Source organism: Oryctolagus cuniculus, chromosome 2, assembly GCF_964237555.1.
Source record: "Oryctolagus cuniculus chromosome 2, mOryCun1.1, whole genome shotgun sequence".
Lineage (NCBI taxonomy): Eukaryota > Metazoa > Chordata > Mammalia > Lagomorpha > Leporidae > Oryctolagus > Oryctolagus cuniculus.
In genome coordinates, this window is record NC_091433.1 from 114,928,714 (window position 1) to 114,955,552 (window position 26,839).

A 26,839-nucleotide genomic window follows, 5' to 3' on the forward strand; every position below is an offset into this window, starting at 1 on the left:
GCTTTGCTGCTACTGCTCCACCTGTGACAGGGGCTGCAGGGCTTGCACAGCCCAGAACCTGCAAGAAGCTGAGCAGCTCCTCGGTGTGGTTCTGGTGGACGTCACTGAGGCCAGGGCGGCTTCTGCTTTCTCTTATCCCCTAATGGCCTTGGTGTGACGTAAAAGAGCAATAAACAGAAAACATGGAGAGGGCTATGATTTTTCAAGAAATGGCTGTGCTTGGATCCTGCCACACACTGGGAGTCCTATATGGAGTTCTGTGCTCTGGACTGTGGCCTGACCCAGCCTCAGCTGACAGGTCATCCGGGAAACTACCAGCACGTGGAAGACTCTCTCTCTCTCTCTCTCTCCTTTCTCTCTCTCTGTCTCCCTCTCTCTCTCCCTCTCCTCTTGCTCTCAGTCTCACTTTGCCTTTCACCAAATCTCAGTCTTTCAAGTAAACAAATAAATGAATATTTTTGAAAAATTGTAAATATTACATTTAAGAATTATCTCCACTAGGCATATGTATTAACCCCAGTGAAGACACCCTTCCAAAACTGGGTTTCCCTTTTTTCTATCTAGTATCTGGGCACTGAATCTTTTTTATTAATATTTATTTATTTGAAAGGCAGGGTTACACACAGAGAGAAGGAGAGGCAGAGAGAGGAAGGACAGAGACAGAGAAAGAGAGAGAGAGAAAGGTCTTCCTTCCATTGGTTCACTCCACAGTTGGCCACAACAGGCAGAGCTGTGATGATTTGAAGCCAGGAACAAGGAGCCAGGAGCCAGAAGCTTTCTTCAGCTCTCCAATGCAGGGTCAGGGAGCCAAGGACGTGGGCCATCTTCTACTGCTTTCCCAGGCCACAGCAGAGAGCCAGATCTGAGCGAGCAGCCAGGACTTAACCCAACACCCATATTCAATGCCAGCGCTGCAGGCATTTACTTGCAAGGTCACAGCGCAGGCACCCTGGGCACTGATTCTTCCACTGATCTGTGTATTGGCTGGTTTCATTCCTCAGCAATTTCAGTACTACTACTATAATAGCCTGCACAGTAGTAAGTGGCAGCATCGTCTCACTGCATGCCGCTGATGGTGAGAGTGAACTGTTTCCCAAATCCACTGCCACTGAACCGCGATGGGACCCCTGATTCCAGTTTTGATGCATCGTAGATCAGGAGCTTGGGAGGCTGCCCTGGTTTCTGCTGATACCAGGCTAGGTAGTTGTTACTAAAAACACACTGACTGGCCTGGCATTTGATGGTGACTGTGACTCCCACAGCTGCAGACACAGGGGATGGAGTCTGGGTCAGCACTCGTGCAAATGTGACACTTTACAGAACTCTAAATGAACTGGAACACTGGGTGGTGTAATCTATTCGTGGTTATGTTGGGATTCTGTAGGAGAAAGTCCTTTTTCTGAAGAGTATGTGCAAACATCTTAGAATTAGCAACCTGCACTTGCTTACCATTCGACTTTAGGAAATCCATCCTGCCCACTGAGATGCACAGTCAGATAGGAGAATTCTCTACAATACTTCAGCACCTGCACACAGGTTCAGGGTCCACTAGTGTCCCATAAGACCCAGGGTGCACAGGTCTCCTACAGAGAATGTCTCTCTGGGGGTCTCAGCAGAGAGAGGTCAAGTGTGGGTAGAGGTCCACGCCCTCCTGATGGCTCAGCCCAGCATTGCTGCTACTGCTCCACCTGTGACAGGGGCTGCAGGGCTTGCACAGGCCAGAAACTTTGAGAAGCTGAGCAGCTCCTCATTGTGGTTCTGGTGGACGTCACTGAGGCCAGGGCGGCTTCTGCTTTCTCTATTTCCCTAATGGTCTTTTTTTTTTTTGACAGGCAGAGTGGAAAGTGTGAGAGAGAGACAGAGAGAAAGGTCTTCCTTTGCCATTGGTTCACCTACAATGGCCGCTGCGGTTGGCGTGCTGCAGTTGGCGCATCTCGCTGATCCGAAGCCAGGAGTCAGGTGCTTCTCCTGGTCTCCCATGGGGTGCAGGGCCCAAGCACTTGGGCCATCCTGCAGTGCACTCCCTGGCCACAGCAGAGAGCTGGCCTGGAAGAGGGGCAACCGGGACAGAATCTGGCACCCCGACCAGGACTAGAAACCGGTGTGTAGGAACCACAGGAGGAGGATTAGCCTATTGAACCACGGCGCCAGCCAATCCCTAATGGTCTTGGTGTGACGTAAAAGAGCAATAAACAGAAAACATGGTGAGGACTATGATTTGTAAAAATGGCTGTGCTTGGATCCTGCCACACACTGGGAGTCCTACATGGAGTTCTGTGCTCTGGACTCTGGCCTGACCCAGCCTCAGCTGACAGGGTCATCCGGTAACTACCAGCACATGGAGGATTCTCTCTCTCTCTCTCTCTCTCTCTCTCTCTTTCGCTATCTCGCTCTCTCTCTCTCTTTCTGTCTCTCTTACTTTGCCTTTCACCAATGCTCAATCTTTCAAGTAAATAAATAAATATATATTTTGAGATATGGGGAATATTGCATTTAAGAAAATAAATGGGGGTCATAGGAACAATCGTGTCAGTTTTCAATCTCTGATGCAGTAGTTCTTCATTTAATCCAAAATCAGATAGAACATTCTCATCGAATTGCACCATAGCAGCTTCTTTGTTGGTATATAAAAGCACACAAGGAATAGTATCACAATCTCTTAGGCATGGAATAATTGGAACAAGTCGAACAGAGCCCTGTATGTCATAGATCTTTCATTTTAGTGGGCCGGGCAGATGAGAAACAAACCAATGACATTCCGACTGTGCTCTCACTGTGTCCATGTGATGCACCTCCCATGGAGCAGGGCCAGTGCTCAGGACAATGGGGCTGTGGGTGTGCAAGTGCATGTGTGCATCCTTCTGTCTCCACCTAGACAGGGGCAGAGGCAGAGGCAGAGGCAGAGGCAGAGGCAGAGGCAGAGGCAGAGGCAGAGGCAGAGGAGAGGGAATGTATCGGGCAACTACACATTTGTGTTTCCTGAAAAACAAATTCTACTCTCAGTAATGGTCAGTTAGCCAAATTGTCCCTGGCAAAAGATTAGAACATTTCTCATGTCCCTGTAGAATAATGTCAGTCAGCACACAGGTCAGAGGGAAGAATCAGTGTCCAGACACTGGAGATAAAAAAAAAAAAAAATGAGCCCAGCTTTAGTGTGCATTAGCAGGAAATGGGGTCAGAAGTGGAGCAGTAGGATTCAAACCAGTCTCTGATGTAGGCTGCTGGCATTGCAAGTGGCAGCTTAATCCACTGTGCCATGATGCCAGTCTACCCTCCTCCCTAGCTTTTCTTAGAAATACAGTGAAGGTTTCAGGAAGAGGAGAGAGGGAAGTTATTTTTCTTGATGTTTCTCAGACCTATGGTGACTCCTTCAAATTTGCTCTTCTGTTTACTTCCTGTATCCTTGACTCAGAACTCTGGCTGCAGATGGGAGAGAGCACACGTGTGATCTCTCCTCTAAGCACCTGCGTTCTCCTTCTGAGTCCTGGTCTCTGGCAGCCGCTTGTTCTGAGGATGTTTATTCTGAGTCAGTACAGAGGTGAGTGTGGACAGAAGTCTCGTCTCTCAGAGACCATCTCCCTGGTGCAGCAGTCTGCCATGAGGGGACAATGTGAGGGCATCAGAGGACAAGCAGGTAAAGACATTGACCTCAACTTCAAGGTGTAACTAAGTTTCCTAAGAAAAGGGACTTTCTCCTACAGAATCCCAACATAACCATGAATACATTACACCATCTTCTTGACCCATAAACTCAAAGTTTTGGAAATGCCCCTCAGGGACTTTGGGAGGTGACGTTCTTGGCAGGAACATGCGCACTGCAGGTAAACTTATGCAGCCCTGGTCTGAGCTGGGGCTCAGAAAGAAATTTTGACTCCATGCATAATTTGTTCTCACAGGGGTAAGATTAGCCTAGTGATCCGCGGTGCTGGCCAGAAGGAATGTATTTAAAGGTAGAGACCTGGGCTGGCGCTGCAGCTCACTAGGCTAATCCTCCACCTTGCGGGGCTGGCACACCAGGTTCTAGTCCCAGTTGGGGCGCCGGATTCTGTCCCGCTTACCCCTCTTCCAGGCCAGCTCTCTGCTATGGCCCGGGAAGGCAGTGGAGGATGGCCCAAGTGCTTGGGCCCTGCACCCCATGGGAGACCAGGAGAAGTACCTGGCTCCTGCCATAGGATCAGCGTGGTGCACAGGCCACAGCCCAGCACAGCCCAGAACCTGCGAGAAGGTCCCTCTCCCACTCATTCTCTCTCTCTCTCTCTCTCTCTCTCTCTCTCTGCCTCTCTCTCCCTCTAGAGATCTGTGTTCACCTCACACTGATGCTCACTTTTTATGTATATAACTAAATAAATATGATGAAAATAGAAAACGGTTGGCCCGGCACTGTGGCAGAACGTGTTAAAGCCCTTGCCTGAGGCGCCGGCATCCCATAAGGGTGCCAGTTCTAGTCCTGGGGAAGCAGTAGAAGATGGCCAAATTCCTTGGGCCCCTGAACCCACGTTGGAGACGTGGAAGATGCTCCTGGCTTAGGATCCACACAGCTCCGGGGAGTAAATTAGTGGATGGAAGACCTTTCTCTCTGTCTCTACCTCTCTAACTCCATCTTTCAAATAAGTAAAATAAATATTTAAAAAAATGGAAAAGGGTAACATTTAAGAAAATTATCTTCACTAGAAATTAGTATTAACCACAGTACATGACACCCTTACTAAACTGGGTTCCTCTTTTATATCTCCACTGTCCGGGCGCTGATTCTCCCACTGACCTGTGTGTTGGCTGGTTTTATGCTGCAACAATTTGAAAAATTAAAAAACTTCTTCCCCAATCAAAGGACAAAATTGCCGTCTGACCGTTACTGAGAGTACAATTAGGTTACTTCTTCAGCAAACACAAAAGTTGAACTGCCTAATTCATTCCCTCTGCCTCTGCCCCAACACAGGAGGATGCACTAAGTGGACCAGGACACACACTGCCCACCTGTCCCAAGCAATGGCAGTGTCCAGGGGAGGCCTCTCCCATGGCCCAGAGTGGGAGCAGAGGTAGAATGTTACATGTTTGTTTCTTATCTCCCTTGCCAACTAAAATGAAGATCTATGAGATGAAGGGCTCTGTTTGATTTTTACACTTATTCTGTGCCTGGGAGATTGTGATACTGTTCGTTGTGAGCCGACAATGAAGCTCCTATTGTTTCAATTCGATGAGAATTTGCTATTTGATTTTGGAATGAATGAAGAACTGCTCAAGCAGGGATTGAAAGCAGACGGGATTCCACCTGTGACCCCCAGGGGGTGCCAGCCCACCTCAGGTCTGGTTGTGACAGAGGGATTGGGAGAAGAGACTCACAGCCTTGTCTAGACACGTGAGGAACAGTGGTTTTTGTGCTACTCCCTGTTGAATTCTTTGTTTAGTAGAGAGTAAAGCTGGTGATTATCAAGGAAATGCAAAGTATGTCATTGTAAAATTTAAAAGACAAAAAAAGAACAGTGGGGATGGTTTGAGAAAGGAGGGAGGACATGGTGGGAAATACCATTATGCTCTCACAATAGTGGATAGGATGGGCCAGCCTTGTGCAGTACATAAAGCCGCAGCATTGAGCACTAGCATCCACATGGGCACCGGTGTAGTCCTGGCTGCTCCAATTCAAAAGAGCTCCCTGTTAATGGCCTGGGAAAGCACCAGTGATGGGTCAAGTGTTTCATCCCTGGCACCCACGTGGGAGACCTGAAAGAAGTTCCATCACACAGCTCTTTCCAGTCAGCCTCAGCAGGTGCAGCCATTGGAGGAGTGAACCAGCAGATGGGAGAGAACTCTCTCTCTCTGCGTAACTGTGTGTTTGTGTGTAAAGCATGTGCTTTCAATAAAAATAAATCCTTTAAAAAACTATACACATAAAACTAAAAATTTTTGCATATGAAATTGGTATCTTTTATAAAATTTTAAAATCACCAGTACTTAGAATATTTTTCCTTGTATTATCTATAATGTTTTCTCTTTTGATCTATGAATCTCAAAGGATACTATATCTTTGAAAGCTCAGCAAGAATAATTGCTTTCCTTTAGAACAGTAGGGACATGGTCATGTCTGTGCTGCTGACGCCAAGGAGGAGGAAAGGAGGGAGCCTCAGAGGAGTCAGCCTGGCCCCTTCCACCCGACCCTGCAGGACCTTCAAGCCTGGCTGCTCTGAGAACCACTCTCAGCAGATGGGGCCCAGCAGGAGCAGCTGGGGCAGCCCAGCCTCATACTTCTGCTTTCCTGGGGGGTTTTTGTTAGCGCTTGTATCACTGTGGAAATAGCACCACTATATGCTCCTAGACAGTAGTAAGTGGCAGCATCGTCACACTGCACACCACTGATGGTGAGAGTGAACTGTGTCCCAGATCCACTGCCTTTGAACCGCGATGAGACCCCAGATGCCAGAGTGGATGCAGAATAGATCAGTTGCTTGGGAGGCTGCCCTGGTTTCTGCTGATACCAGGATAATTGGTTGTTATTATAAACACTCTCACTGGACTGGCAAGTGATGGTGACTGTGCCTCCCACAGCTGCAGACACGGAGGATGGAGTCTGGGTCATATCATAGGCACATCTGGCACCTGAGGAGGGAAACAGAAACACAGAGACCACACTCATCCTCACGTTCTAAGAGGACGCTCCTGCAGAGACCACACTGCCCTGGCCACACTGCCCGAGGCCATTCCTGCTGCTGGCCTTCCTTACCTGGGAGCCAGAGCAGCAGGAGCCCCAGCAGCTGAGTGGGGGCCCTCGTGTCCATGCTGGGTCCTGCCTGGCACTGCCTCCTGCATGGGGCAAGAGCAGCCTGCTCCTAAATGCCCAGAGAGGTGGGCGGTGCTCTGGGGATATGCAAATGAGCAGGGGTGGGGCAGGGCTGTGCCCAGCTGAAGGGCCCAGGGCAGCTCAGAACTCATCCCAGGGGCTGTGTCTCAGCTGCCCCAGCTCAGACCAGGGCTGCACAAGTTTACCTGCAGAGGACATGCTCCTACCGGCAGATGTCACCTCCCAAAGTTTCTGAGGGGCATTTGGCAACACTTTAGGTGAATTGGAACACAAGATGGTGTAATGTATTCATTGTTATGTTGGGATTCTGTAGGAAAAAATCCATTTTCTATGGAATACTTAGTTACACCTTAAAGCTAAGGTCCATGTCTTTACCTGTTTGTCCTCTGATGCCCTCACATTGTCCCCTCACTGCAGACCGCTGTACCAGGGAGATGGTCTCTGAGAGACGAGACTTCTGTCCCACACTCACCCCTGTACTGACTCAGAATAAACATCCTCAGAACAAGTGGCTGCCAGAGATAGACCAGGACTCAGAAGGAGAACGCAGGTGCTTAGAGGAGAGATCACACGTGTGCTCTCTCCCATCTGCAGCCAGAGTTCTGAGTCAAGGATGCAGGAGGAAAACAGAAGTGAGTTTCAAGCAGTCACTGTAGGTCTGAGAACATCAAGAAAAATAACTTCCCTCTCTCCCCTGCCCAGAAATTTTCACACTTTTCTTAAGAAATCTAGAGAGGGGGCTGCAGATGTTTTACAGCTGGTTAACACCCTGGCCTGAAGCACTGGCATTTCATATGGGTTTACATTCCAGACCCAGCTCTCCACTTCCCATCCAGCTCTCTGCTATGGATTGGGAAAGCAGTAGAAGATGGCCCAATTCCTTGGGCCCCTGCACCAGCATAGGAGAACCAAAAGAAACTACTGGCTTCTAGCTTCTATTCCGTGCAGCTCTGTCCACTGCATCCATCTGGGGTGTGAACCAGAGGATGGAAGACCTCTCTCTCTTCACTACTCTCACTGTAACTCTGTCTTTCAAATAAATTAAAAAAAAAAAAAAAGAATAGAAATCCAGAGAGGATGGAAAGCTGACATCGTGGAACAGTGGATTAAGCTACCATTTGCAATGCCAGCAGCCTATACCAGAGACTGGTTTGAATCCCCACTGCTCACTTCTGATCCCATTTCCTGCTAATGCACACCTGGGAGGCAGCAGAAAATGGCCCAAGTTCTTGGATTCCTGCCCCACGGGGGAGACCAGGGGCAGTTCTGGCTCTGGGGTCTGCTTGGCCAAGTCCTCACTGTTACAGCCATTTGTGGAGAGCACCAGCTTCAGAAACCCTCTTCTCTCTCTCTCTCTCTCTGTCTCTGTCTCTGTCTGTCTTTGCCTCTCTCCAATCTGTCTTACAAGTAAATAAATAAATATTTTCAAAAATGGAAAATATTAACTCTTGTAAGAATAATATTTATTAGCAATAAGTATACACCCCAATACAAGACACCCTGCTAAAACTGGGCTAATTTTTTAAAAAATTTATTTAATCTATTTGAAAGACAGAGTTACAGAGAGAGGTAGAGACAGAGACAGAGGTCTTCCATCCACTCGTTCACTCCCCAGATTTCTATAATGGCCGGAGCTGCACCCATCTGAAGCCAGCAGCCAGGAGCTTCTACCGGGTCTCCCATGTGTGCACATGGGCATAATGACTTGGACCACGTCCTACTGCTTCCCCAGGCCATAACAGAGAGTTGGATTGAAAGAGGAGCAGCTGGGACTGGAACCAACGCCTATATGCGATGCCGGAGCTTTAGCCAAGGCTTTAACTGGCTGTTCCACAGCACCGTGGGCTCTAATATTTTTGCATCCAGTGTCTGGGCTTGGATTCTTCCACTGACCTGTATGTTGGATGATTTCATGCTACAGCAATTTGAGAAATTTAACAAGTTTTTCCTCAATCGAAGGAATATTTGGCCATCAGACCGTTACTGAGACTACAATTAGTGTATCTTTTCAGGAAACACAGTGTTGAACTGCCCGATTTGTTCCCTCTGCCTCTGCCCAAGAAAGGAGGATGCACTAGGTGGACCTGGCACTGCCCACGTGCCCCCAGCAATGGCAGTGTCCAGGGAGGATCTCACTTGAATTCATGGGAGCAGGTGTAAAACATATGTTTCTTATTTGCCCTGATCACTAAAAAAAAAAAAAATCTATGAGATCTTTATTCTAAGTCTACAAAAGATTGTGATACTGTCAGTTGTGCACCATTGTGTACAATGAAGCCACTATTGTTTCATTTCGATGAGAACTGTCTGTCTGATTTTGCACTGAATGAAAATTTGCCCTATCAGGATTGAAAGCTGATGCAATTCCATTATTGACCCCTGGGGGCGCCAGTGCACCTCAGGTCTGGTAGTGAAGGAGGGTTGGGAGGATTGAGACAGCCTTGTCTAGACTCTTGAGGAACAGTGGTTTTTCTGCTCACTCCTTGTGGAATTCTTTGTTTACCAGAAGGTTAAGCTGGTGGTAATAAATTGAACGTGTGTCCAAGTAAAACTTAAAAGGAAAAGAGAGGAGGGTGGGAGTGCGAAAGGAGGGAGGATGTGGTGAGAAGTGGCATTATGCTCTCACATCGTGGATAGGATGGGCCGGACTTGTGCAGTGGGTAAGGCCACAGCATGCAGCACCAGCATCCCACATGGGCACCGGTGGGAGTCCCGGCTGCTCCACTTCTAAACGAGCTCCCTGCTAATGGCCTGGGAAAGCACCAGCAGATGGAACAAGTGTTTCAGCCCTGGCAATCATGTGGGAGACCCAAAAGAAGTTCCATCACCCAGCTCTTGCTGGTAACTGCATCAGCCAGTGCAGCCATTGAGGAGTGACCCAGCAGAAAGAAGAGAACTCTCTCCCTGAAAATGTGTGTGTGTGTGTGTGTTTGTGGCTGTGAGTGTCTGTTTAAAACATGGATGGTCAATAAGCAAATAAATTTTTTTAAAAACTGTACATATGAAATTGGCATCTTTTATAAAATTTTCTAATCACCAATATTAAAATATTTTTCCTTGTAATATCATTAAACTTTTCTCTTTTGATCTATGAATCTCAAATGATGCTCTAGCTTCAAATACTCAGAAAGAATAATTACTTTCCTTTAAAAGAGTAGGAACATGGTCATGTCAGTGCTGATGCAGCAAAGGAGAGGAAAGGAGGGAGCCTCAGAGAGTCACCCTGGCCCCTTCCACCCGACCCTGCAGGACCTCCAAGCCTGGCTGCTCTGAGAATCACTCTCAGCAGATGGGGCCCAGGAGGAGCAGCTGGGGCAACCCAGCCTCACACTTCTGCTTTCCTGGGGGGTTTTGTTAGGGCTTAGAACACTGTGGTATCATCATTACTATAACTTTTATAGCCTGCACAGTAGTAAGTGGCAGCATTGTCACACTGCAAGCTGCTGATGGTGAGAGTGAACTCTGTCCCAAATCCACTGCCTTTGAACCGCGATGGGACCCCAGATGCCAGATCGGATGCTTCATAGATCAGGAGCTTGGGAGGCTGCCCTGGTTTCTGCTGATACCAGGCCAAATTGCTGTAAATGTCCTCACTGGCCTGGCACTTGATGGTGACGGTGCCGCCCACAGGTTCAGACACGGAGGCTGGAGTCTGGGTCATCACGATGTCAGCACATCTGGCACTTGAGTAGCGAAACAGAAATACAGAGACAACACTCATCCTCACATTCTAAGAGGATGCTCCTGGAGAGACGGGCAGCCCTGGCCACACTGCCCGAGGCCGTTCCTGCTGCTGGCCTTCCTTACCTGGGAGCCAGAGCAGCAGGAGCCCCAGCAGCTGAGTGGGGGCCCTCGTGTCCATACAGGGTGCTGCCTGGCACTGCCTCCTGCATGGGGCGGGAGCATCCTGCTCCTTAATCCACAGAGTGGTGGGCGGTGCTCTGGGGACATGCAAATGAGCAGGGTTGGGGCAGGGCTGTGCCCAGCTGAAGGGCCCAGGGCAGCTCAGAACTCAGCCCAGGGGCTGTGTTTCCACTGCCCCAGCTCAGACCAGGGCTGCACAAGTTTACTTGCAGTGCACATGTTTCTACCAGGAGATGTCACCTCTGAAAGTCACTCAGGGACATTTCCAAAATATTGAATTTACAGGATAAGAAATACTAGAAGCAAGTATTATCCACAGTAAAGACACCCCTGCTAAAACTGGGCTCCATTTTTTTTATCTCCATCCGTCAGGGCACTGATATTGCCTCTGACCTGTGTGTTGGCTGACTTCATGCTAACGGGATAGGAGAATATTTACAAGCTTTTGTCAGGGACAATTTATCTATCCGACCATCATCGAGAGTACAATGAGTTTATTTTTCAGGTAACACAATGTGGAGTTGCCCGATACATTCCCTCTGCCTCTGCCTCTGCCCCTGTCTAGGTGGAGACAGACGGAGGCACACGTGCACCTGCACACCCACATCCTCATTGTCCTGAGCACTGGCCCTGCTCCATGGAAGGCACATCAAACAGCACAGTTTGAACATCATTGGTTTGTTTCTCATCTGCCCGGCCCACTAAAATGAAAGATCTATGACATAAAGGGCTCTGTTCAATTCGTTCCGATTTTTCCATGCCTAAGAGATTGTGATACTATTCCTTGCATGCCTTTATATACCAACAATGAAGCTCTTCTTGGTGCAAATCCATGAGAATGTTCTATTTGATTTTGCAAGCTCACACGATTCCACATGTGACCCTCAGGGGGAGCCAGCGCACCTCAGGTCTGGTAGTGACAGAGGGCTTGGGAGGATTCAGGCTCACAGCCTTGTCTAGACTCTTGAGGGACAGTGGTTTTCTGCTACTCCATGTTGGATTCCTCATAGAGTGGAGGGCTGACCTAGTGTTTATATAGTACATTGACAATATTTCAGTGTGTGGCCGGCATTGTGGGTATCTAATAGAGACACCACCCTCAGATCCGGCATCACATCTGGGTGCCAGATCGAGACCTGGCTACTCCACGTCTGATCCAGCTCTCTGCTATGGCCTGGGAAAGCAGCGGAAGATGACCAAGTCCTTGGGCCCCTACACCCATATGGGAGTCCAGGAAGAATCTCCTGGCTCCTGGCTTTGCATGGGGTAGTTACCCAAGTTGTAGCCATCTAGGGAGTGAACCAGCAGATGGACGACCTCTCTCTGCCTCTGCCTCTCTGTAACTCTTACCTTTCAAATGAATAAATATTTTAAAAATGGTAAAAAAAAATGGATACTTTGCTTACGTTAAAGTAAGTTAAATTCATGTATCTTGGTATGATAAAACCATGGAAGAGCTAACAGTTCTATATGCATTTCCATGTTTCACTGGGGCTTACTCTAGACTTAGAGGTAAGTGCACGAAGCGTTAGGAACACCCGCAGGCTGCTTCTCTGGAGCTGTCACCTAGAGAAGAGCTCAAGGAGTGGTGACCCCAGTCAGAGTCTGGAGCTGCCTCCACATTCAACATCTCAGGAGGTTTCATGAAATCCTTACACTATTTTTTTTTTGTCTGAGACATCTGTTTTAAGGGTGGGTTTCACAGTCATATTAAAAAGAGGTCATATGCAATACACAACTAGAAAACAAACACCCTACAAAACACTAATCCAACAGGGTATATGTCGTGAGAACTCCATACAATATGTTTGCAGATGCATTTTCTCTATATCAGTTCCTAAAATGTGCTGGGAGAGGTTTTGGTCAATAGGTATGCTCTTAAATTATGATATAATTGTGCTGATAAGATAACCTAGAGGAGCCCAATACTGTGGTGTAGCGGGAAAGCCGCCAACTGCAGTGCCGGCATCCAAAATGGGCACCAGTTCAACATGGGTGCTCCACTTCCCATCCAGCTGTCTGCTATGGCCTGGGAAAGCAGTAGAAGACGGCCCAAGTCCTTGGGCCTCTGTACTGCTATAGGAGATCTGAAAGAAGCTCCTTGTTCCTGGCTTCGGATCAGCACAATCCAGCCGTTGTGGCCTACTTGGGAGTAAACCAGCAGATGGAAGACCTCTCTCTCTCTCTCTCTCCTCTCTCTCTCTCTGTCTCTCCTTTTCTTTGTGTGTGTAACTCTGATTTTCAAGTAAAACATATAATAAACAAAAGAAAAAATTATCTATGGTGTCAAAATTTCTTGCAGTAAAACAATCTGATCTCCTAATTCTTTTCCGTATACTCTCTGAAGTAGTCCCGGAGGTTTCATTAAATTTCTAAATTATCTGCTCACAACCTCTTGGCTTCTATGACAAGTCATCTAGGTTTACACATTGTAGCTGATTTGTAAGAGTGTAGTGAGAGGCCAGCACTGTGCACACTAGGTTAATCCTCCACCTGCAGTGCGGCATCCCATATGGGCACCGATTCGTATCCCAGCTCTTCTTCTTCCATTGTAGACATGAACTGGCACCCACATGGGATACCTCCACTGCAGGTGATGGCTTTACCGGGCTAGGGCACAGCACCAGCCTCACCCTATCAGATCTAATTCTGTCTCAGGGAGACATAGCAGAGATGGTAAGAGTGTAAGATGGGACACAAAACTTCTCCAACACAAAAGCCATCCACAGCCTACTGCCTGCTCACTAGGGCTGTCATCTAAGGAGCTGGGCAGGGTGGCTGAGTAAGGACTGTGATGGGGAGATGATGTGGAAGGACCTGGGGGAGCGATACAATCCCAATGGTCCTGAAGTCGGGAGGAGGGCCAGGGTCCAGGGGCTGTGACAGGGCAGCAGGCTGTGGAGTGATGGGGGGAGGGGCCTCAGAGCAGGAAATGTAGCCATCCTGACACTGGAGAAACCGGGAACGGAATCCCATGCACGGGATAAAGAGGAAGAGGTAGGTGTGAGTCAAGGAGTCACCAGAGGTCTGAGGAACATCAGGAAAACAACTTCCTCTGTCCAGAAGTATTCACAATTTTCTTAAGAAAACCTGGAGCAGAGGGAAGACCAGCATCATGGCACAGTATGTAAAGCTGCTACTTGCAATGCCAGCAGCCTACATCAGAGACTGGTTTGAATCCCCTCTGCTCCCCTTCTGATCCTATTTCCTGCTAATGCACACCCTGGAAGGCACCAGAAAATGGCCCAAGTTCTTTGATTCCTGCTAGACAGGGGAGACCTAGGGCCAGTTCTGGCTCTGGGCTTCTGCTTGCTAAGTCCTCACTGTTAACCATTTGTGGACGCACCAGTTTACCAAAAATATTCGGGCTACCTTTTTTGTTATCTCCAGTGTCAGGGCACTGACTCTTGCCATGGACTTGTGTGTTGCCTGGTTTCATGCTACAGGAACAAGAGAAATTTTAAAATCTTTGGCCTCAATCAAAGGACAATTTGGCTATCTGCCCATTACTGAGACTGCACCTTAGTCTGTTTCTTCAGGAACACAAGTGTTGAACTGACCAATTCATTCTCTCTGCCTCTGCCCCTGGCCTGGCTAGGCTGAGACAGGACGATGCTCTAAGAGGACCTGGACACCCACTGCCCCCTTGCCCAGAGCAATGGCCTTGATCCTAGGCGGCCTCTCCAATGGAGCAGAGTGGGAGCACATGCACAACATGACATGTGTGCTTATTATCTCCCTGACCACTAAAGTAAGAGATCTATGAGACAGAGGGCTCTGCACCTTTTCCCATTTACTCTACATCTACAAGAGATTGTGATACTGTTAGCTATGTACCATAGTGTGTGGACAATGAAGCTACATAATTGTTTGATTTGGATTAAATGAGGACCTTCTGACTCAGGGATTGAAAGCAACACGATCACACCTGTGGCCCGCAGAGGGAGACACTGCACTGGTAGTCCAATGTAGTGACAGAGGGAAGGGATACAGAAGAGGGTTGGGCGAGTGAGGAAGGAGGGAGGACATGGTGGGAAGTGGCATTAGCTCTCATAACTGTGGATATATGATGGGCCGGCCTCATGTAGTAGGTAGGCCACCAAAGGCAGCACCAGCATCCCACAGGGCAGCTGTGGGAGTCCTGGCTGCTCCACTGCCAATCCAGCTCCCTGCTTGGCCTGGGAAGGCTCCTGTAGATGGCTCCAGTGTTGGAGCCCTGGCACCCATGTGGGAGACCTGAGAGAAGCTCCATCTCCAGGTCTTGGCTGGCACAGTTTCAGCCACTGCAGCCATTGGAGAAGAGACCAGCTGATGGAAGAGAACTCTGTCTCTGAAACTGTGTGTGTGTGTCTGTGTATAAAACACGGACTTTCAATAAGGAAATAAATATTTTAAATAACTGTAGATATGAAATTACTTTCCTTCATAAAATTTTATAATCACTGGTATTTAAAATATTTTTTCTTGTAATAGCTATAATGTCTCTCTTTTCCTCTATGAATTGCAAATGATGTTGTAGCTCCAATACTCAGAAAGAATAATTGCCTTTCTAAACAGTAGGGTCATGGTCATGTCTGTGCTGGTGCCGCCAGGAAGAAGAAGAGGGAAGCCTCAGAGGAGTGACCCTGGCCCCTTCCACCCAACCCGGCAGGGACCTCAAGCCTGGCTGCTATGAGAATCACTCTCAGCAGATGGGGGCCAGGAGGAGCAGCTGGGGTAGCCCAGCCTCACACTTCTGCTTTCCTGAGGGGTTTTTGTTAGGGCTTGTATCACTGTGGTATCAGCATTACTGTAACTATAAGTCTGCTGACAGTAGTAAGTGGCAGCATCGTCACACTGCACGTCGCTGATGGTGAGAGTGAACTGTGTCCCAGATCCACTGCCTTTGAACCGCGATGGGACCCCAGAGGCCAGTTTGGATGCAAAATAGATCAGGAGCTTAGGAGAGTGCCCTGGTTTCTGCTGATACCAGGCCAAAAAGCTGTAAATGTTCTCACTGGCCTGGCAATTGATGGTGACTGTATCTCCCACAGCTGCAGACACGGGGGATGGAGTCTGGGTCATATCAATGGCAAATGTGGCACCTGAGAAGGGAAACAGAAACACAGAGACCACACTCATGCTCATGTTCTAAGAGGACACCCCGGCAGAAACATGCAGCCCTGGCCACACTGCCCGAGGCCGTTCCTGCTGCTGGCCTTCCTTACCTGGGAGCCAGAGCAGCAGGAGCCCCAGCAGCTGAGTGGGGGCCCTCATGTCCATGCTGGGTCCTGCCTGGCACTGCCTCCTGCATGGGGCAGGAGCAGCCTGCTCCTAAATGCCCAGAGAGGTGGGCGGTGCTCTGGGGACATGCAAATGAGCAGGGGCGGGGCAGGGCTGTGTCCACCTGAAGGGCCCAAGCAGCTCAGAACTCATCCCAGGGGCTGTGTCTCCAGCTGACCCAGCTCAGACCAGGACTGCACCAGTTTACCTACAGGGCCCATGCTTCTACCGGGAGACTTCACCTCCCAAAGTCACTGAGGGACCTTTGCCAAAATTTAAGTGAACTGAACAACCTGATGGTATAATGTATTCATGGTTAGGTGGGGATCTGTAGCAGAAAGTCCTTTCTCTAGAGAACAGCTGGTCACACCTTGGGAGGTGCAGTCAGTGTCTCTTCCCTTTTGAGTGAGTGGCTGGGCTCTGACATCCTCCCAATGTCACTGTGTTCTCACGTGGGGTCCATTCTACAGCACACAGAGAACAGCTGACTGTAAGCTGAGCGAGCACACAGTGCCTCTGAGAGAGAATCTGTTGGGTAAGTATCTTGATGACCTCCTGTCAGTGCAGGTATGTGACAGCCGCAGGGTCAGCTATCAAAGAAATAGAGTGGAGGAGGAGGCTTTGATAGGTTGATCTGTGTCTGCATGGAGGGGAGAAACTGGCTTTGCAGGGACATGAGAGGTAGGATGAGTGGAGGGATGAGAAGGGACAGAGGAGGAGAGGAAAGAGTCTGGGATGCAGAGGAGGCCCTGCCCCACACTGACATGCAGTCTCCTGGGGTTGAGGAGGCTCTGAGAGAATGGCAGTCGGGGGCACAGCTGCAGGAAGGACTGATGGCAGATTTGTGTCCCCATGGAGTGAGGGAGAGACACTGAGGAGCTGTGTGTTCTACCCCATCCTGGGCTGGTACCTGTATTATTTTAAATTCTGGCCTCGGCTATGGGATTAACCTGGCCTTGTGGAGGGAATAGATTCCAAGCTATAGAGACCTGAGCTCAAATCCCAGCACCCACACCTGCTCACCATGGGACTTTGGGGAACCCTCCCTGTTACTGGGATGCAGTCAGATAGGAGAATTCTCTCCAGTGTCTCAGCACCTGCACAGGTACAGTCTCCCCAGGTGTCCACATCAGACCCAGGTTGCACAAGTTTCCTACAGAGAATGTCTCTCTGGGGGTCTCAGCAGAGAGAGGACCAATGTGGGTAGAGGTCCACGCTCTCCTCACAGCTCAGCACAATTTTTCTGCTACAGCTACACCAGTACAGGGGCTGCAGGCCTTGCACAGCCCAGAACTTGCAAGAACGTCCCTCCCCCTCTCTCTCTTCCTCTCTCTCTGTCTTTCTCTTTCTCTCTCTCTCTTTCTCCCTCTCCCTCTAGAGCCTGTGTTCACCTCTCACTGATGCTCACTTTTTATGACTATATACTTGAGGAACAGTGCTTTTTCTGCTACTCCGTGTTGAATTCTTTGTCTAGTGGAGGGTTAAGCAGTGATGATAAGAGTAAATGGAAAGTATGTCATTGTAAAATTTAAAACACAAATAAAAAAAAAGTGGGAATGGTTTGAGAAAGGAGGGAGGACATGGTGGGAAGAGGCATTACACTCGCACAACTGTGGATAGGATGGCCCAGCCTTGTACAGGGGGTAAAGCCGCCGCATGCAGTGCCAGCATATCACATGGGCACGGATGGAGTCCTGACTGTTCCACTTCAAACAAGCCGCCTGCTAATGGCCTGGAAAAGCACCAGTGGATGGAACTAATGTTTCATCCGGGAGACCTGAAAGAAGTTCCATGTCCCAGCTCTTGCCAGGCACAGCCTCAGCAGGTGCAGCCATTGGAGGAGTGAACCAGCAGATGGGAGAGAACTCTCTCTGTCTCAGTGTGTGTATGTGTGTGCAGCTGCTTCCAAGGAGGAGGAAAGGAGGGAGCCTCAGAGGAGTCAGCCTGGCCCCTGCCACCCGACCCTGCAGGATCTTCAAGCCTGGCTGCTCTGAGAATCACTCTCAGCAGATGGGGCCCAGGAGGGGCAGCTGGGGCAGTCCAGCCTCACACTTCTGCTTTCCTGGGGGGTTTTTGTTAGGGCTTGTATCACTGTGGTACAATCAGCACTACTACAACTAAATTCACCTAGACAGTAGTAAGTGGCAGCATCGTCACACTGCACACCACTGATGGTGAGAGTGAACTGTGTCCCAGATCCACTGCCTTTGAACCGCGATGGGACCCCCGATGCCAGAGTGGATGCAGAATAGATCAGAAGCTTGCGAGGCTGCCCTGGTTTCTGCTGAAACCAGGCTAAATTTTTGGTATTATAAACACTCTGACTGGCCTGGCAATTGATGGTGACTGTGCCTCCCACAGCTGCAGACGCGAGCGATGCAGTCTGGGTCAGCACTTGGGCAAATGTGGCACCTGAGAAGGGAAACAGAAACACAGAGACCACACTCATCCTCACGTTCTAAGAGGACGCTCCTGCAGAGACGGGCAGCCCTGGCCACACTGCCCGAGGCCGTTCCTGCTGCTGGCCTTCCTTACCTGGGAGCCAGAGCAACAGGAGCCCCAGCAGATGAGTGGGGGCCCTCGTGTCCATGCTGGGTCCTGCCTGGCACTGCCTCCTGCATGGGGCAAGAGCAGCCTGCTCCTAAATGCCCAGAGAGGTGGGCGGTGCTCTGGGGACATGCAAATGAGCAGGGGTGGGGCAGGGCTGTGCCCAGCTGAAGGGCCCAGGACAGCTCAGAACTCATCCCAGGGGCTGTGTCTCAGCTGCCCCAGCTCAGACCAGGGCTGCACAAGTTTACCTGCAGAGGGCATGCTCCTACCGGGAGATGTCACCTCCCAAAGTTTCTGAGTGGCATTTGGCAACACTTTAAATGAACTGAAGACCTGGTAGTGTAATCTTTTCATGGTTAGGTGGGGATCTGTAGGAGAGAGTTCTTTTCTCTAGAGAACAGCTGGTCACACCATGGAAGGTGAAGTCAGTGTCTTTTCCCTTTTGAGTGAGTGGCTGGGCTCTGATATCCTCCCAGTGTCACTGTGTTCTCACGTGGTGTCCATTCTACAGCACACAGAGAACAGCTGACTGTAAGATGAGTGAGCACACAGTGCCTCTGAGAGAGAATCTGTTGAGTAAGTATCTTGATGACCTCCTGTCAGTGTAGGTATGTGACAGCCACAGGGTCAGCTATCAAAGAAATAGAGTGGAGGAGGAGGCTTCGATTGGTTGATCTGTGTCTGCATGGAGGGGAAAAATTGGCTTTGCAGGGACATGAGAGGTAGGATGAGTGGAGGGATGAGAAGGGACAGAGGAGGAGAGGAAGGAGTCTGGGATGCAGAGGAGGCCCTGCCCCACACTGACATGCATTCCCCTGGGGTTGAGGAGGCTCTGAGAGAATGGCAGTCGGGGGCACAGCTGCAGGAGGGACTGGGTGGAAGATGTGGGTCCACATGGAGTGAGGCAGAGACAGTGAGGGCCGTGTGTGTCACCCCATCCTGGGCTTGTCTCCTGTGTTATTTTGAATTCTGGCCTCAGCTTTGGGATTAACACGGCCATGTGGAGAGAATAGATTTAAAGTTATAGAGACCTGAGCTAAATCCCAGGATCCCCACCTGCTCACATGAAACTTTGGGTAACCCTCCCTACCCACTGAGATGCAGTCAGATAGGAGAATTCTCTCCAGTGTCTCAGCACCTGCACACAGGTGCCATGGCCCCAGGTATCCACATCATTCCTAGGTTGCACAGGTTTCCTACAGAGAATGTCTCTCTGGGGGTCTCAGCAGGGAGAGGACCAATGTGGCTAGAGTGCCCATGCTTTCCTCTTGGCTCAGCCCAGCTTTGCTGCTGCAGCTACACTGGGCACAGGGGCTGCAGGGCTTGCGTAGCCCAGAACTTGCAAGAACGTCCCTCTCCCTCTCTCCATTCCTCTCTCTCTGTCTCTCTTTCTCTCTCTGCCTCTCTCTCCCTCTAGAGCTCTGTATTAACCTCTCAATGATGCTCACTTTTTATGTCTATAGATATTAAATATTTCAAAAATGGAAAACGGTGGGGCCGGCGCTGTGGCACAGTGTGCTAAAGCCCTGGCTTGAAGTGCCGGCATCCCATAAGGACATGGGTTCTAGTCCTGGGAAAGCAGTAGAAGATGGCCCAAGTCCTTGGGCCCCTGAACCCACATGGGAGACCCGGAAGACGCTCCTGGCTTCGGATCAACACAGCTCAGGTCGTTGCAGCCATCTAGAGAGGGAACCTGCGCATGGAAGATCTTTCTCTCTGTCTCTACCCCTCTAACTCCGTATTTCAAATAAAAATAAATAAATCTTTAAAAAATGGAAAAGGGTAACATTTAAGAAAATTATCTTCACTCGAAATAAGTATTAACAACAGTACAAGACGCCCTTACTAAACTGGGTTCCTCTTTTATGTCTCCAGTGTTCGGGCCCTGATTCTTCCACTGACCTGTGTGTTGGCTGGTTTCATGCCTCAGCAATTTAGAAAATTTAAAAAGCTTCTTCCTCAATCAAAGGACAAAGTTTCTGTTACTGAGACTTCTGTTAGTTTACTTTTTCAGGAAACACAAATGTTGAACTGCCTGATTCATTCCCTCTGCTTCTGCCCTAAGACAGGAGGATGCACTAAGTGGACCTGGACACACACTGCCCACCTGTCCCAAGCAATGGCAGTGTCCAGGGGAGGCCTCTCACATGGCCCAGAGTGGGAGCAGGTATTGAACTGCATATGTTTGTTTCTTATCTGCCCTGCCCACTGAAATGAGAGATCTAGGAGATAAAGGGCTCTCTTCGATTTTTACACTTATTCTATGCCTAGGAGATTGTGATACTGTTCGTTGTGAGCCACTGTGTGCAAACAATGAAGCTGCTATTTGTTCAATTCGATGAGCATTTGCTATTTGATTTTGAATTGAATGAAGGACTGCTCAAGCAGGGATTCAAAGCAGACGCGATTCCACCTGTGATGCCCAGGGGGCGCCAGCGCACCTCAGGTCTGCTAGTGACAGAGGGATTGGGAGAAGAGACTCACAGCCTTGTCTAGACATGTGAGGAAAAGTGGTTTTCTGCTACTCCGTGTTGAATTCTTTGTTAGGGAGGGTGAAGCTGGTGATTATCAAGTAAATGGAAAGTAAGTCATTGTAAAATTTAAAAGACAAATGAAAAAAGAACAGTGGGGATGGTTTGAGAAAGGAGGGAGGACATGGTGGGAAGTGCCATTATGCTCTCATAACTGTGGATACTGTGGGCCAGCCTTGTGCATTGGGTAAAGCCACGACATGCAATGCCAGCATCATACAGGGTCATGGGTGGGAGTCATGACTGCTCCACTTCCAAACGAGCTCCCTGCTAATGGCCTGGGAAAGCACCAGCGGATGGAACAAGTGTTTCAGCATTGGCACCCATGTTGGAGACCTGAAAGAAGTTCTATATTCCAGCACTTGCCAGAAATAGACTCAGCCAGTGCAGCCATTGGAGGAGTGACCCAGCAGATGGAAGAGAACTCTCTCTCTGTGTCACTGTGTGTGTGTGTTTGTGTCTGTGTGTGAAAAGCATGTGCTTTCAATAATAAACAAATCATTTAAGAAACTGTACATATAAAAAAAACTAAAAACTTTACATATGAAGTTGGCATCCTTTACAAAATTTTCTAATCACTAGTATTTAAAATATTTTTCCTTGTAATATCTATAATGATTTCTCTTTTGCTCTATGAATCCCAAATGATGTTCTAGCTTTGAATACTCAGAAAAAATAATTGTTTTCCTTTAAAACAGTAGGGACATGGTCATGTCTGTGATGCAGCAGCCAAGGAGGGTGAAAGGAGGGAGCCTCAGAGGAGTCACCCTGGCCCCTTCCACCCGACCCTGCAGGACCTTCAAGCCTGGCTGCTCTGAGAATCACTCTCAGCAGATGGGGCCCAGGAGGGGCAGCTGGGGCAGCCCAGCCTCACACTTCTGCTTTCCTGGGGGGTTTTTGTTAGGGCTTGTAACACTGTGGTAAATATTACCACTATATGCTCCTTGACAGTAGTAAGTGGCAGCATCGTCACACTGCACGCCACTGATGGTGAGAGTGAACTGTGTCCCAGATCCACTGCCTTTGAACCGCGATGGGACCCCAGATGCCAGAGTGGATGCACCATAGATCAGGAGTTTGGGAGGCTGCCCTGGTTTCTGCTGATACCAGGATAACCAGTTGTTATTATAAACACTCTGACTGGACTGGCAACTGATGGTGACTGTGCCTCCCACAGCTGCAGACACGGGCGATGCAGTCTGGGTCAGCACAGGGTCACATATGGCACCTGAGAAGGGAAAGAGAAACACAGAGACCACACTCATCCTCACATTCTAAGAGGATGCTTCTGCAGAGACGGGCAGCCCTGGCCACACTGCCCGAGGCCATTCTTGCTGCTGGCCTTCCTTACCTGGGAGCCAGAGCAGCAGGAGCCCCAGCAGCTGAGTGGGGGCCCTCATGTCCATGTTGGGTCCTGCCTGGCACTGCCTCCTGCATGGGGCGGGAGCAGCCTGCTCCTAAATGCCCAGAGAGGTGGGCGGTGCTCTGGGGACATGCAAATGAGCAGGGGCGGGGCAGGGCTGTGCCCAGCTGAAGGGCCCAGGGCAGCTCAGAACTCAGCCCAGGGGCTGTGTCTCCAGCTGCCCCAGCTCAGACCAGGGCTGCACAGTTTACATGCAGTGCGCATGTTTCTACTGGGAGATGTCACATCCCAAAGTCACTGAGGGATACTTGCATAAAATTTAAGTGTTCTTGACAAGTTGTTTTAATTGATTCATGGTTATGTTGGGATTCTGTAGGAGAAAGTCCATTTTCTAGGGAATACTTAATTACACTTTAAAGCTGATATCTATGATTTGACCTGCTTGTCCTCTGATGCCATCACATTGTCCCCTCACGGCAGACCACTGCACCAGGGAGATGGTCTCTGAGAGACGAGTCTTCTGTCCACACTCACCTCTGTACTGACTCAGAATGAACATCCTCAGAACAAGCGGCTCCAGAGACCAGGACTCAGAAGGAGAAGGCAGGTGCTTAGAGGAGAGATCACACGTGTGCGTTCTCCCATCTGCAGCCAGAGTTCTGAGTCAGGGATGCAGGAGGAAAACAGAAGAGCAGGTTTCAAGGAGTCACCAGACGTCTGAGGAACATCAGAAGAGGCCGAGGCCACTCTGGCTGTCTGCAAGGTCTCAGCAGGAGTCTGTCTCCGTGGGTGTGAGAACCACAAGCTGTGGTCTTCTTGCTGGTTTTACGTTTATTGATATGAAAAAGCCAGAGTTTCCTGGTGATCTCGCTGATGATCCTACATTCTGGGAAATCTCTGAGAATCCGCCTCTGCTCCAAATGACCTCACTGACAGCTGAGCTGTTGATGGACTGGATCCTCCTAGAGTCAATCAACCCTCTCCAATGCTTCAGTTACCTGCAGTAAAAGCCTGGAGGGAACTCAAACTGTAGGGCATGTGGTACACAGTTAGACCTGATTTAGGGATGAGAGGGTCCCTGGGGAAGGTCTTCAGTCTCTGCTATAATCCACTTGAGAGTCTGTCTTATCAGAGACTAATGACTGGTAAATGAGAGTTAACAATTTAAGTGGCTGAGAGAAACACAAACAGTGCTAAGTGCCTGAGTTTGTGTGGCCTCGTGGAAAGAACAAAAACTAATTACCAAAATCAGTGAGTGAGTCTTGAATGAGTTACTAAAACTAATAGTAGTGAAGGGTTATGGAAGGACGTGTCTAATGAACGGGTTTGTTTGAGCAGGGTGTTAATGATTAATAAGTAGTAGAGTTAAACTAAAAGGTAGATGTTCCAATGTTCGTAATCAATTGTTATAAGTAGATGTTCGATTCTTTGCAAAATAACCACTATGCTTTTTGTAATCGATTATTATATAATTTAGCATCACTTTGAGTCTCTGTTCTATTGTATCTCAAATATCAAGTCAATCTTTGAAATCAAAGCAATTGTTACATGGCTATGGAAATCGGGATGAGGGAGTGGTTACACGTAATACAAGGTCAATGGTTTAAAGTGGATGGGAAATAGGCTGTGTTATCGTAAAGAAGAATCATTAACTCTGTAAGGATCACTAATGAGTGGACATTTACAGAATTTATGAGAACAGTAAAATATGTGTAAAATGAACAGCTTTGCTGTCAGCATGCCTCGCATTCCTCCCTATGCAGACGCCTCCCACACCATCGGGAAGCCCTGGATCTGCTGGAGCTGGCCTCCAGCACATCAGAAAAACTAACTTCCCTTTCTCATCTGTCCAGAAATCTTCACGTTTTTCTTAAGAAAACCCGGAGAGAAGTTAAGGTTGGCTTCGTGGCACAGTAGATGAGGCTGCCACTTGCAAAGCCAGCAGCCTACATCAGAGACTGGGTTGAATCCCCACTGCTCCATTTCTGATCCCATTTCCTGCTAATGCACACTCTGGGAGGCAGGAGAAAATGGCCCAAGTTCTTGGATTCTTGCCCCACAGGGGAGACCAGGAATAGTTCAATATGGGAACCGGTACAACATGGCTGCTCCACTTCAAATCCAGCTGTCTGCTATAGCCTGGGAAAACAGTAGAAGATGGTCCGAGTCCTTGGGCTCCTGCACCCAGGAAGAGACCTGGAAGAAGCCTCTGGCTCATGGCTTCAGATTGGCACAGCTCCATCCATTGTGGCCCATTGGAGAATAAACTAGCAGATGGAAGACCTCTCTCTCTCTCTCTCTCTCTCTCTCTGCCTCTCCTCTCTGTGTACCTCTGACTTTCAAGTAAATAAATAAATGTTAAAAATATAAGAAAATCTATAATGAGTTTAATTCAAATATGATTTACAACTTAGTAACTTATATGTGTAGACAAAGTTACACACACTGCATTTTCCATCTTTATACATTGTTAATTTTTTGTTGTTTATATCATTTGAAAAATTAAAAAAATAGCCAAGTACTTCAGCGATATGCACAGATATATTTTTGTTGGTGGTTTCTATTTTAAAAGAATCAACTTCCTTCTGATTTGCCTCAAGTTCCAGTGGAAATGCCTACAAGAACTAGCTAATAAATAAAAACCAAGAGAAGTACATTGGAAATACTGATTCACTTTGGTAGCAAACGGTTGTCTTGGAAGACAAATGAAGGCAGACAAGAACACTTAAGGGGAAGTAGGCTATTTCAAATACTCCATAGTTGACCTAAAATTTATTTTTTAAAAAGAGCTACGCTATGGTATCCACTGATACCAATGTCCACCGAGTTTATGATGACTTCAAACAAAACAAATGTCCATGAAGAAAAAGGCTGTATTTAATTTTATCTCAATTTAGTTTCAGTCAATGGTAACTTTTCTTCAATACAATACCCCCTTCTCTGTATAAGGCTGCTCTGATTGACTGTAAGTCCAGGGAAGGAGGAAGATAAGAGTGTTAACTACTTACAGCTTTAAGTAGACAATAAAGTTATGCTTCCCTCTGGATGTGCTAACAGTAACGTCTAAAGATATGCAATTTTTTAACAGGTGCCATTCTCACATCTATATTATCTCTAACCTTTGCAAACTGATCACACAAAGCTGCAAAATCAGCAAGTGTCTGAAAGCTGTGTATAGAACATAAATGACCTCAAATGTCAAGCTCTCATTTATTAGTGTGCCACTCAATCTTAAGAAAAAAAACAGTGGCTCCAAAGACAGCCTTATATTGTGGAATCAGAATCCAAATGGAGTGAGCGTGGCTAAAAGCTAATTGCAGATCTCTTGCTTCTGTACACATTAGTTTTGCTTGCTAACAGCCAAGGGCACATCTTGTGAAACTACGTGGGCCCAAATTCCAGGAACTAGGTTGACTGAAATGTGTCCCTCACTGTTATCTTACAACCATATCTTGGGTCTGTTCCTGGGTTTGTTATTGGTAGCTGTTATCTTTGAACCATATTCTGGTTTTCCTTTTTATTGTTTGCTGCATGCCAGGGTTCCAGTTTGAAGTTGTGAGCCCTGGTGGACAGAATACTATAAAAAGCTGTGTCAGCCGCTGTTGGGGGCCGCACTCTGGTGAGACGTGCTGGTCCCGATCGGTGGCCAGTTCCTAACTGTTACCTTGCCTCTCATTTGTGTCACAATGCTTCTCATTTTCAGTAAAATTCTTGTATTGTAATATTCTATTTTAGCTGACGAGTGGGTGCAACAATATCATTCTTTAAAAAGGGAAATTCTTCTTTTTAACTTGACAACCACCCCACACCCAAACCGAATGTCAAAACTCATCATTCAGTTGTCTTGGTCAAGGCCATTTCCAGGATGAGGTTTGATATCTGGCTCCCAGAGCCTCTGCTCCTCAGAAAACCCGTGCTTTCCCTCCTGCAGTGATGTGTCTGTCTGATGTTGGCGAATCCTTCCAGTGCTCCTCATCCTCACCTTGACTCCTGGAGGCCTCTGCTCCAGTTCCCCATCTTCATCTCCATTACAAGTGCTGCTACTGAGAGGGTGTTTGGAGCAAGAGTCGGAGCAGTCTTTTTTGACCTCCACTTCTTGTCCTTGGTGCATCGACCTTTGGCCCACCAGCACTTTGGGAATTGACTGGCAGCTGCCTGCACTTTTGCTTCAGAGGCAGTCCCAAGTGGCTGACTGTTGGCTATGACACCATGGGCCTAAGGTGTTTTTAGTGTAAAAAAAAAAAAAGCAACTGTAACTAGACACTGAGTTTGAAGAAATTTCTCTCCTTGAATCTAGGAATATCAGTACCTTTAATAATATTGCTTTGTCATTTGCTGAACTTATTTGCAATTTATTTTAACAGGTTACTGGGCAATCAGTACTCAATGAAACAGCAATGGGTGATTAGCACTTGTTTGAGATGAATGCAATTTTAATTTTAAAAGGATATAATATAATATCAGCATCTTAAGTCA

At 48.2% G+C, this 26,839-nt stretch overlaps 1 long non-coding RNA gene and 1 gene segment (V, D, J or C); one reads left to right on the forward strand and one right to left on the reverse strand.

Moving 5' to 3' along the window:
* Positions 1–26,839, forward strand: part of LOC138848564 (uncharacterized) — a 284,768-nt gene that overhangs the window by 147,789 nt on the left and 110,140 nt on the right. The gene's annotated exons all lie outside the window — the stretch shown is intronic.
* LOC138848678 (immunoglobulin kappa variable 1-5-like) lies at positions 15,314–15,942 on the reverse strand. The segment is given in 2 exon segments: positions 15,314–15,741; positions 15,865–15,942. Coding segments are annotated over 2 exon segments (483 nt in total).